This window comes from Mytilus californianus, unplaced genomic scaffold (assembly GCF_021869535.1).
Source record: "Mytilus californianus isolate M0D057914Y unplaced genomic scaffold, xbMytCali1.0.p SCAF_12, whole genome shotgun sequence".
In the NCBI taxonomy this organism is placed as follows: Eukaryota; Metazoa; Mollusca; class Bivalvia; order Mytilida; family Mytilidae; genus Mytilus; species Mytilus californianus.
In genome coordinates, this window is record NW_026262604.1 from 21,758,870 (window position 1) to 21,771,657 (window position 12,788).

The 12,788-nt window shown below is 30.8% G+C and overlaps 1 protein-coding gene across 4 annotated transcripts in view; it reads left to right on the plus strand.

Annotated features, from left to right (window-relative positions):
• Nucleotides 1-1,017: 1,017 nt before the first annotated feature.
• Nucleotides 1,018-12,788, plus strand: part of LOC127721545 (endothelin-converting enzyme homolog) — a 66,637-nt gene continuing 54,866 nt past the window's right edge. The window contains exons 1-2 of one of the 4 annotated variants that reach the window (XM_052228306.1): nucleotides 1,018-1,101; nucleotides 3,017-3,244. In XM_052228306.1, the coding sequence (XP_052084266.1) occupies nucleotides 3,076-3,244 (169 nt within the window). In that variant the 5' untranslated portion in view covers nucleotides 1,018-1,101; nucleotides 3,017-3,075. Of the gene's footprint in view, nucleotides 1,102-1,532; nucleotides 1,576-3,016; nucleotides 3,245-8,360; nucleotides 8,380-12,788 lie in introns of those variants that run through there. The other 3 variants (XM_052228309.1, XM_052228307.1, XM_052228312.1) reach the window with 3 other exon arrangements.

Below are 12,788 nucleotides of genomic sequence, written 5' to 3' on the forward strand. Positions count from 1 at the left end.
TGAATATGACAGCTGTTTTAAGGAAATTTGCAACTCGTGTGATGAAATAAACACTTTGCCGCCATTTTTCCCCAACCAATTACCAAGGGAAATAATCCAATCATTAAAAATACGGGTAAACTCAGCCCATGATCAACTCGGACCACGACAAGTTGAAACGGCATGACTCAAAATCATGTCACAAAAAATGAAATGAAAAAATAAAATAAAAGGGAAATACCGACCTACATTGTACCTACCCTATTTTTTAAAAGTATGTAACCTTAAACAGACATATTTTTTTTTTGGCCTTATGTATATTAACCTTGTTTTAAACTGCATCAACCAAAAATGTCCATAAAAATTGTAAGGGTAGACATGGAAATTACCAGTAAGTAAGGAGGCAGGAAACAAATCTATATTTTTTTGTCCTAAATTTACACATTTGTTATCTTGAAGATTTCTTAGTACACTTGACCATAAGGCCACATGAGCTATTGCCGTCACTTAGTGTCTGTCCTTATCATCGTTAATTTTTCGCAGAAATTTTGATAGATAGACAGAAACTTCATACAGTGATGTTTAGTACAGGAAGACTTACAAAAATTCAACATGACAGAAAATGTCAATTGAATCTTATAGAAGTTATTGCCCTTGATAGATGATTTTTACCAATTTTTTTAGCTTTTTGCAGAAATTATGATAGATAGAGAGAATTTAGTTATCTTTAAAAGCATGTTACACACATTGATATATATATTAAACAGCAATATAATCATTGATGCAAGATCTACAAACAAACAAAAACAAGGCTCTTAGAGCCTCTTGTTTTAATTGAGGGTCCATAGAGGGGACATTTGATAATTTTTACCTCTTCTTCAAACTCATAAAGAAATATACCATAATAATACTCAAGCAATATATATCAACTTTGATCTGAAATTAGATATTTAGAGATTAGATAATTTCCCTTGAGATAGAAATCCCTGTGTTGAGCCCTATGTTGACAATTAAACATCTGTTGCAAAATACTATGGATAATTCATAATACAAATTGGTATGAGGATATTGATTTAAACTTTAAAACATTTACAATAAATCTTTGCTGTTGTGGAAAGCCATGTGAGTAATAAATATATATTTTTTTTATAAGTTTCTTTTATAAGTTTTGAAATGGGCACATCTGAAAAGCTAGGAGACTTAAAATTAAATTTTTATTGATTTAAAATTTGTGTTTGTGTAAAGATAGGTTTGACAATGAATATAAAAAAGAAATATCTGGAGCATTTAAATAATGTGTATTTATCTTAAGTTTAGCAAATACCGTTGCTATTTTAATAGACTAAGTGGGGAAGTTATGAATTCTTTCTACTTGTTTGTAAACACTTTTAACACCAAACTTTAAAACAAAAGGTATAAATATCAGTAAATAATACATAAAAAGAAATACTTGGGTATTTAAATTTTGTGTTTCAACGGTGAAACGTAATGCAAGGTAAACTTTTTTGCAATTCAGGAAGTTATTCAACCTTAAGATTGTAAAAATAGCTCTTGTTTATATTACATGGTGTATATGGCTGCCTTTTCCCTATTGTGGTAAGATATAAATGCATCATAGGTTAAAAAATATATTTGTTGGATGTTCATGCAGAACTATTAATTTTTGTAAAAGGATCTTGGGTAGATTTTGTCATTTTTTTGTTGGAAGTTGAAAATTTTAGATGGTCTTTTGTTTGAATAAAAAGAAATGTTGGGTATATGTTAATGATTCATTAAACAGCGACACAAACTTCAGAAGTTTATGTATGGTTGTGCCCCCTACTATCAATCTAGGCCCCGTTCTTTTAAATTTTGAAATTTCCGATTACCTAAGATTACTGTATATTAATAGCCCCATCTTTCAAAATTCATGATAAAGTCCTTTCATTCGACCCATCTTTCTTTCAAAAAAATTTCTAGGAAAAAAAGGGACCTGGATAGCTAAGTGGTCCTTAAGTAGTTAACTACTGTATCTTTAGCCTGTCAACACTGAGGTTGTAAATTCCAACCCAGCATAATTGACTAGGATTTTCAGTTTTCCTGCTGAATGTCAGTTGGTGGTTCTCTCCAGCTACTCTAGCTTCCTACACCAATAAAAACTTTGTGCCACAATATTGCTGAAAGTGGTGTTAAACAACAGCAATCAATCAATCTAGGAAAAATACTTGAACCACCAACATTTGTATGGAAAATTGTCAGTCCTAGCAAATTCAAATCTGTATATATTGGACCGCTGCCACCAGTGCAGTTTGAAAATAAATTAAAGATCTATACATGCATGTAAGTTTTCAAGCATGTTTGAAATGTGATGGATGCAGCAATACAAATTTGAGTTCAAACAATGAATAACATCAGTGTTTTTGAATTTAAAAATTTGTAACTTTTCAAAGAGAAATAATACGTATATTATGCACTATTTTTTTCTTTTCCCTCGGCTATATGTACTGAGTTTCACAGAATACAAGTATTTAATTTTCTTTAAAAAACTTTCTGCAAAGACATATGTTAAACATGCAATTCAGAAAATCAGCTATTATTAATATCTTGGTGTTTGGAATATATAAGTGTTAGAATATTTCTTGTTCATTTAAATTGACAAAATATTGGAATGTGTATAAATTTGTATTCATAAACCATCTTTGATTATGAAACTATATTTTTATGACCTAGATATTTTATGGCAAGCTGAGTTCCTATTTAAATGGGACACTAACATTGATTAATTTTTTCAGTAAATGTGAGAAATTTCAATTTCTCAGGAGGTCCTTTCTAGAGAGTACATAGATTGTCTTGTCCAATAATGGAACTACATATGTAAGGTTAATGCATAGACTTTTTACATGTTCCACTCCAACCGTTGCCTAATTTGGGCCTCCCCCCTTTTTCAAAATCCTGGATCCACATCTGGAAGGGACCAGTAAAAAAATTGCATGAAGTATATTTATAAAAAGGTCAATCTTGTAAATATATAAGATCAGTTGTCTCTTCATATCTTCAGATGGTTACAAGTATTGCGGCAGACCTATAACAGTTAAAGATGCGTAAGAAAAAAACAAGATGAAAATGAAAACACGAAAGAAAGGTGTTCCTAGAACTAAGGAGGAACGACCACTGAACAGATCATTTAACAGTCAGCAAGCAAGAGACCAGGGGTATTCAGATTTACATAACACTGATTCTGACACGGATGATGAGCTGTCATGGGAAGAGGATGGTGAATATTCATGTAGGTCAAAGTTCAATCTCCTGCTGTAGTCGCATGTAATACACACTACATATATGCATTATTTTTGGGGGGTATTTTGAATGAACTTGACATTGACCCTAACCCATCCTAAAAAGACTCCTTATTTCTTTTTAAACATTTATTTGTGTAATTCAAACAATATGATGTCATACATGAAAGTTTAATAAAGATTGAAAAAAGGATTTTTTCTTTAAACCCAAAATATATACCTTAATTTCAAGGGTTATAGTTTATAGTAGACATATATTTTGACTCCCTTTTCACCTTTTTGTATCTTTCATATTTGATTGTATATAGACCATTTAGTGTGGAAATGTCAATTTTAATACTCATTTAAAGAAATTTAAAAACCAGAATTGAAGAAATTTAGATGTATTGCATTTTCAAAATATTTCAATGTTTATATTTTGTTCTTTTGCTCAAGCTGGACTAACATTTTTTGTTCGCCCCTTGAAGAATCAGTAGAAGTGCTACTCTACATTTTACTGCACAGATGAATCCAAAATGCATTGTACTGGTATTACATGTGAACACAGCATTACTTGTATGGTACTCTACAGATTGTGTGGATTTTGTTATTACCACTCGTCCATAGTGGGCAGCCAACCAATACCATTCTAGTTTTTGTCTCGTCTGCGACTTTCGTCGCAGTATGTGAGACATACATGACATAGGTATTACCATCTGGCGGCGGCAGAGTAAACGATTTGTATAAAGCTTTATTTTTCAGAAGGTAGAAGATCTGGATGCTTCAGACCTTGTATGCAGATACATTTTGTACCTTATGTTATGAAATTTCTATCTGTCATACATGGTCATTGTCCTTGACCTCATGTTCGTGGTTCAGCGACTGCTTGAAAAAAAGTTAGTTTTTTTGGCCATGTAAATTTTTCACTTTTTATGAGTAATAGGATAACATTATTAGGTATATGGGTTCCTTGCATCGCCTACATGTCCGTCAAACAGGGATCACCTGACCTCAACCTCATTTCATGGATCAGTAATCACGGTTAAAGTTATGTTATTAGGTCTGTTTCTCAGATACTATAAGCAGTAGGTCAACTATGTGTAGTGTAGGGAATGATTGGGAGGGGTACATGTCAATATGGTAGGTTTCATCTGACCTTTACCTCATTTTCATGGTTCATTGGTCATTGTTAAGTTTTTTGTATTATGTCTATTTTTCAATTACCATAATCAATAGGTGTATGGAATAATTGTAAGTTAAACATGTCTGTCTGACAGGATTATCTGACCTTGATCTCATTGCCATGGATCTTTAAAAATGTTAAGTTAATGTGATACTTGTAGTAAAACCTTTATCTTTAAGACTTCCAACATAAAATCAATGGTCAGTAAATACTGCAAGACATTTCAGCGTGTGCACTCTTGTTAAATGAAGCAAAAGAAATACCTATTTCACTTCATAGGATATAAAAATAAGAAGATGTGGTATAATTGCCAATGAGACAACTCTCCACAAGAGACCAACATATACATATACACAAGGGATCATCTAGAAATGTTGCCCATGGTGAACAGCAGGAAATTGCAAAATCCATTTGAGCTACAGTGTACAATTTTATTTTAATACATAATATTATATATCAGAGTCTTATTTTTGAGGTTTTGTTTTTGTGAGTCTTGTGTTTTGGGTCCAGGTACAAGATGTTCTCACTTCTTTTAGACTTTTTTCTTATTAAATTAGTTGCATTTATACTTAAGATTTGGATATTATTTATCTGTAAGAAGATGGGCAAGATTGGGGATAATCATATTTTTTAAGATGTATAGAGCAATTTTCTAAAATACATCACTTTCAAGTTTAAAGGGGCATTACCTGTTAAAATCATGTTCACTGATTTGACTCAAATTCTCAAATTTGATTTATAACATACTAAAACGTATATCCAAATTACAGTAAGTCTGAAATAAACAGTTAACAATGCATGTACTCGATAGTGTGTATTTTAGTCTAGACGCCATCTAATTAACTATCGAGATGACCTCTGAAGACTGTCGACGGTCACATAGCCCGATATAAACAAAAACATAGATATGAATAGATAGCGACCTCCTGCATTGGATTTTTCTATGTCTGTTTCATTTCATGTTATAGGTTAAAAAATAAGTTAACTATCGTTTTTACCTGTATAAGAATGATTTTTTTGTGAATCGAATCAGTCAACAAAATGATTCACCTTTGTTTCACTTTCAATGTTGACATTCTTTTCCTTTAAATGGCTGAACATGACTAAAGCATGCTTACCAGTAATGGGTTAAACTGAAGGTCACATGAATACGGATTCAATGAGGTCGAATTATTCACTCGCAAGTGAATAATTCATCAGTGATGTTTCTTTGCTTATTTTGACAAAATTGAACCAAATTGGCAGCTTAAAGCAAATTATTATTTCATTATTTCACTTTTATTAATGATTGAACCAAACTTAATCATATTCTATTTTTTTTCATATCTCATAGCTAATGCCCCTGCACCCCTCCTTTAAATAATGTTATGCACATAGTCTCCCTAAAACAAGGCTCGATTACATATTTGTGTGAAGTTAACAATCGAATATTTTACATCGATTAGTTCCTCTGTCTGAAATTCTCAAGGAAATTACCACAGACTTACCTACAGTGACCTTTAGTTGCTTATTATCCACATTCTCTAGTGTCTGGTAGATATTTGTCTCATTGGCAGTCATACCACCTGACTACATCTCCTCATTTGTGTATTAAAGAGTTCTTTTGAACATTTCTTGGCCTAATTAGTATGTATGATTTTCATTAATTTATCTAACTTCTTACAAATATTGAAGGCAATGGGCATTAAAATAACCTTATTTTTCGTATAGTCATTCAATAGTAATCCTAATGACTCTATTCTATCCCTTTACAAAAGTGAAGTTTCTTTTTTTTTGTACAGTTTATTTGTTTTTTGTTCATTTATTTAATGACAATTTGATGCACCTGGGACTTACATGAATAATACAGTCTCTTGGTCCCAGGTTGTCTATTCCTCCATTTTTTTTAAATATCAAAGACTACTAGCCACCTCCTTGCCTTTTCATTAGAATTATTTTTCATCTCTTTTCTAACTAAGCTTAAATGTTATATTTTAATAAACAAATGTTACAATATTCATCAAAATTGAAATGTGTGCACGATAACTAACTGAAAATGGTAATTTTTCCATCTCAAATATGCAATTTTGAGCCTAATTTAAAGGGGATCCGTAACCATGGCAAAAGGGAATATAAACACTTTTTTTGTCTATATATTTCTTATGTTTGTCGATAGCTACCAACAAACAAAATTTTAAAAAAGTCTGCAACTTGGTTGGTGGTTACAGAGAATTGCTATTTTAATAATATGCTCTGTAAAAATAAGATATCATGATCATTATTTTTAAAACAATGGTAGAGAGAGTAATTTACAATTTTTGTCTTGCCTTGACAGAGTCAAAAAACGAGACATAGGTATGCTGTTTGCGGCGTTGGCTGTATAGGCGTCAACAATGTATTAGTTTGTGATTAGGTCTAGTTTATGGTGAACCACTAGTGGTAGGTCAATGATATTTGGTATGCAGCTGTATTAGCATTGGTACATCTCATTTCAATGGAAATTATTTGGCCCAGCCCCCTCAGTCATGGTCTATTGACTTTGAAACTTTTGCTTAGTTTAATGTATTAGTTTGTGACTAGGTTAGTTTATTGGGAACCACTAGTTATAGGTCAATGATATTTGCAGTTGTATAAGCATTGGCACATCTCATTTCCATGGAAATTATTTGTTTCCGCCCCCTCAGTCATGGTCTATTGACTTTAAAACTTTTGCTTAGTTTACATGTATTAGTTTGTGATTAGGTCAGTTTATGGGGAACCATTAGTGGTTGGTCAATGATATTTGGTATGCAGTTGTATAAGCATTGGCATATCTCATTTCCAAGCTGATTATTTGGCTCCGTCCCCTCAGTCATGGTCTATTATAATTTTAAAACTTTTTCCTTAGTTTACATGTATTAAATAGTTTGTGATTAGATCAGTTTAAGATGAAGCGCTAATGTTAAGTCAGTGATATTTGGTATGCAAATTTGTTGGCATTTGCAAGACTCGTTTCCATGGAGATTATATAGCCCCACCCCCTCATCATGGTTCATTGACTTTGAAACTTTTACATAGTTTACAAGTTAATGTTTGTGTTTAAGTCAATGGTATTTGGTATGCAGTTGTATTAGCATTAGCACTGTGTCACATCTCATTTCTATGGAGATTGTTTAGCCATGTACCTTCAGTCATTGTCTATTGACTTTGAATATTTGCATAACTGACATGTTAAAGTATTGCTATTTTAATTTCAACATTTGCATCATCTAAATTACAAAAAGGCAAGACATATCTCTGTGTTTACAGTTTATTTAAAGGGAACAACTTAATTATGCTAAATTCAATGGTATTTGGTATGCAGTTGTATTATATAATTAGCATTGGCACATCTCATTTCTATGGAGATTGTTAGCCATGTACCTTCAGTCATGGTTCATCGACTTTGAATATTTGCATAACTTTAATGTTTAAGTATTGCTATATGTTAATTTCAACATTTGCATTATCAAAATTACAACAATGCGAGACATATCTCTGTGTTAACAGTTTATATTGACTTAAACTGCCTGAACTTTACTTAATTATATATTAAACTACTGTCAGTTTTTGCTGGATGCAAGCTCATTTGCAGATTATAAAATTTGGACTGAAGAAGCATGGGGTTGTTAATTAGATAAATGTCATTTTGACTGCAGATAGAATAATATATATAATATGGGAATAAAAGTCCTTAATGTGTTCATCAAAAGAAATATTTTGTTTGATGGTGTATAACAGCTGGGACTTATTTTTATACGTTAGTATAATAGTCCCAGATAACAGGAGTTATTTATATTGTACAGTGTGTTCAACTTAGAAGTATACTCTTCATACTATAAATGATAAAATATTTATATAATTTGCACTAAAATGGACAAGTGCTTCAAACACTATTGGAATTTTCGATGACAGGATTATTTGTGAAATAAATATATGTGCACTTGTGAAGAAACACGATCTGTGGTGGGTAAAATACTATTACAAAAAAAGTAATATAATTATGTAGTATGTTATATATATTTATGTAGTATGTATATATATATATCAGATTTAATACTGTAAATTCAGAAATTATTGCACCATTTTTTTTAATGTGAATAATGTGACTGGATGAGGATCACAATGATAACTTGCATTCTGATAGCTGATACATACTGGGTATATCTGTATGCAGATTTTCCTGAAATTGCAATAATTTATCTCGAACTTTTGTCAATTTTTTTAAAAATCCTAATAATAAATGCATGCAATAATTTCTGAATTTACAGTAACTTAGTAGTTGTCAGAATTTTCGAATTTGTTCTGCTGAGGTTATCTCCCCTTGATTGGAAAAATTTGAAAAATGGGGAATAATTTAGTACATCCTTTAACAGATATGATTTTAAATTTTTGGACTATCTTTTTACTGACAACATACAGCCAAACCTTTATTCTGACTTATCCCACATGAAGAGGTATTTCTTTATTCACACTGAATGGAATGGGATGTAAATAAGTAGTAAAAAAAGATTTTAATGGTGTTAATTTGGTTGGCTTACCCTGTAATATATTTATAAATTGTGACTTTTCCGTTATTATTTGTTTTGTCAATGATGACTTCCAAATGTCACATTTCCTTATTAGCAACTGATATTTGTGATTTCTTCAATATCATACAATTTATTAAAAAAAAAACACTCATATGTTTCACCTGAAAATATTCTTTTTGGTCAAATTTTATTGCATTCTGAAGCATAAAATAGCTTGGAAATGTCTGATGTAAACAGAAGTCTGGATTCCTGACACAATATTTGTGATATTTTAAGTACTTTCAAATTTTCAATTGAAGCTTGCAGTGAAATAGAAAAAAACTTCACCTAGACAAAGGAAACCAATAGAGAAATACAGGTTTAACCACTCATGAGAATTGGATATTGCTTGATCTCAACTCTCGTTATTTACTTTCAATAATAATAGTAGTAAAATTACCAAAGGATTGATTTTTAATATATACATAAATTTAATAACTCACACTAAGATCCAATTCCCAACTCAATATAAACATAATTAATCAATCACTCATGGGAAATATCAAAAGCGACCTCTCAAAATACTATAAGATGACCTCTTATATGAGGGTCCCAATTCAAAAATAGTATAACTATACTCTTAGTATACTGCCTAATATTATTATATTTTATAATCTTAATTAACTTGATTTAAGAAAGAAAGAGTCAAATGTTCAACTGTATTTTTAAAGGTATAGACTGAAATCTGATATTGCTGTTATTTTTTTAAATATATTTAAAAATAGAAATTTAAAACCTCAATTCTTTGTGATGCAATTGTAACAGCCAATCAAATGACTTTCTGCTTTATTTCTAGCGTATTGGAAATAATAATATAACAATTACTGTCAATTCAGAAATCATTGCAAGGTTTTTTTTAATGAGAATAATGCGACTTTACAATATAGCCTTTATATGAGACCTCATACAAATGGCTATAATGATATAACAATTATAGCCTTTATATGAGATCTCATACAAATGGCTATAATGATATAACAGTTATAGCCTCATACAAATGGCTATAATGATATATTATTGTGTCATCTTACATTGTTATCTCCCACTGTTTTTTAAATTTAAGAAAGATGTTTTTATAAATCATGTTTGGCAGATTCCATATAAGAAAGTTAAAAAAATTCCCATAAGTATGTTTGGCATTTATCAACACCAATGAACTTCTGTTTTGGAATACATGTTATACTTATATAAATGAAGACTTTTTGAAAAAAAAAAATCTATTCACATCATATTTTTTAAATAAAGTACACGTTAAATATAATGTTGCTATCATAAGAAAAAGGACAGACATTTTGACAGAAAATTCTTATGTTAGCAACACGAACAATCCTGATATCTTTTTTTAAAACTCCTGGAAAATATGGCAGCCTGACATTTAATAAATTTTTACCCCAGGACCGATAACTCTTAATTTGTAGCACATCCAAATGTTGCTAACATAAGATAACAAGTTTGACAGAATTTATGTTAGCAACATATTTGTTAAGGATGTTCGCTCCTTTTGTTTTAGATTTTTTGCCAGATATTCGGAATCCTCTGGTTTTATCCATGTAGTGCCATTAAAAATTTTGCCCACTAACCCATACTTTTCTTTTCATAATTTTATTACATATAGTTTAAAAAGCCATATTTGAAATTTTTATAAAGTCCTTGTTATTTTTTCATTGTTTTTGAAAGAAAAAAGATGCCAATGTTAAATGTATGAAAAGTCTAGAGAAAATCATTTCCCGCCAAATTTTCAATGGGTTATATCCCGAAAAACAAGCACACGGACCCTTAATTTTTTTCTGCTTTTTTAGTTCCTTCATTTATATGACTATCAATTTATAAGTCTTTTAAAAAGCTTGTTATTTTAAAACAGAGTAGCGAACATCCTTAAATTAAAACGATTGATTAAATATAGATACTGTAAATTCAGAAATTATTGCGTGCATTTGTTATTGCAACTTTTGAAGAATTAACAAAAATGCGAGCATAATTATTGCGATTTTAGGAAAAGCTACATACAGATATATGTTTTTGATATTAGAATGCAAGTTCTTATTATTGCGATACTCAAGTAGTCGCATTATTCGCATTAATAAAAACCTCGCAATAATTTCTGAATTTACAGTAATTGGAAGATTCAGCATGTGTTTGTTTAATGTACATTATGAAATACAATTTTAACAGGCTTATATTAGTACATTGTACTTACAATGATGTGGCAAGATTTTACACACATGTTGCTATCATAAGATTTATTAACAGACAAGCAGCTATAAAGCAAGGTATTTGAAATTGTAAAATAATTACATCACAGATGTTTGACTAAAAAATAGCAATAGATTTGGAAACAGGGATGTTTGATAATCAGACTACACTAATAAAAATTTGTAAGGGTTTTGCGGAACTCAGTGTCTCGCCTACTTTTGCTGTTAGTCGCAGGCTCATCAAAAATGGGGAAAAAATTATTAAAAATTTCCCTCTAGATACTATCTTTTGATTGTAAGAAGCTTCTGTCCAAGTTTGGTAAAAAACTAGGATGGTTTATGAATCTAATAAATGTTTATTAAACTTTAACTGCAGACTGTATGTAATGTTAACTGGAAGAAAAACTAAGTCCATTTATAAGTAATATACGAAAAAACAGGAAATAATTTTTTACAAAATTTCCCTCTAGATACTATTCTTTGATCATAAACAAGCTTCTGTCCAAGTTTGGTACAAATCCAGGATAGTTTAAGAAAGTTGTTAATTTTTTTAAAACTTAGAAAAACCAGTATAGTTTAAGAAAGTTATCCTGTTTTTCCGTATATTACACTAGAAAAACCAAAGATCGATTAAGCCTGCTTATTGTCGATAATGCTGAGTGGAAAGCTATTTTTATTGAAAAAATCTACCTTTTAGACTTTAAGCATATTTATATCCAAAATTAGCTGTCTGTCGCTATTTCTTTCGCTGTTTTCACTAATTATTTCCATTCCAGTCGGCAAATTAGGCCTTTTCCTGTAATCCCTCTGATACCATCAGATACCGACGGCCCTTTCACACATTGATTTAATTAAGAAGAGCTCGCGATCGTTAACAATGTTCTAAAGTTATATAACGTAATTAATAATATATACATTTAAATAATGCAATTAAAATGAAGTTTCAAATAGGAAAATACGATAATTATTACATCTGTCGCTTAATTACGATACCTTTTTGAATTTCCTTTAATTAATTCAAAAAATTGACATTCTGTATCAATTGGATATGTTTGGGTTCAACTGCACACTTGTACGATATTTTAATTATCCTTAATTTTATAAACATCAAAGGATACCTTTATCAGTAGGCGAGGCTAAATATCGATCTAAATGTCAATCATTAACGGAGTAATAAATTGATTGTCATATCTATGGATTGACAATAGGGTGAATCGACTTAGGTTGCAAAACAGATTTTAAAAGTGTACTTATCTAATTGGAATTTTCTTGATTGCAGGTGCGTATTTTGTGGTATGTACGCACAAGATCAAATATTTTTGACTGGACTACTCCAAGGTTTCCTTTGTAGTTTTTGTCGAGCCTGCGACTTTTGTCGCAAAAAGCTAGACATAGGGATAGTGTTTCGGCTACGGCGGCGGCAGCGTTAGCTAACTTCTTAAAAGCTTTATATTTTAGAAGCTAGAAGACCTGGATGCTTCATACTTTGTATATACATGTAGATGCCTTATGTTACGAAGTTTCCGTTTGTCATATGTCCATTGTCCTTGACCTCATTTTCATGGTTCAGTGACCACTTGAAAAAAAAGTCAACATTTTTTGTAATGTTAAT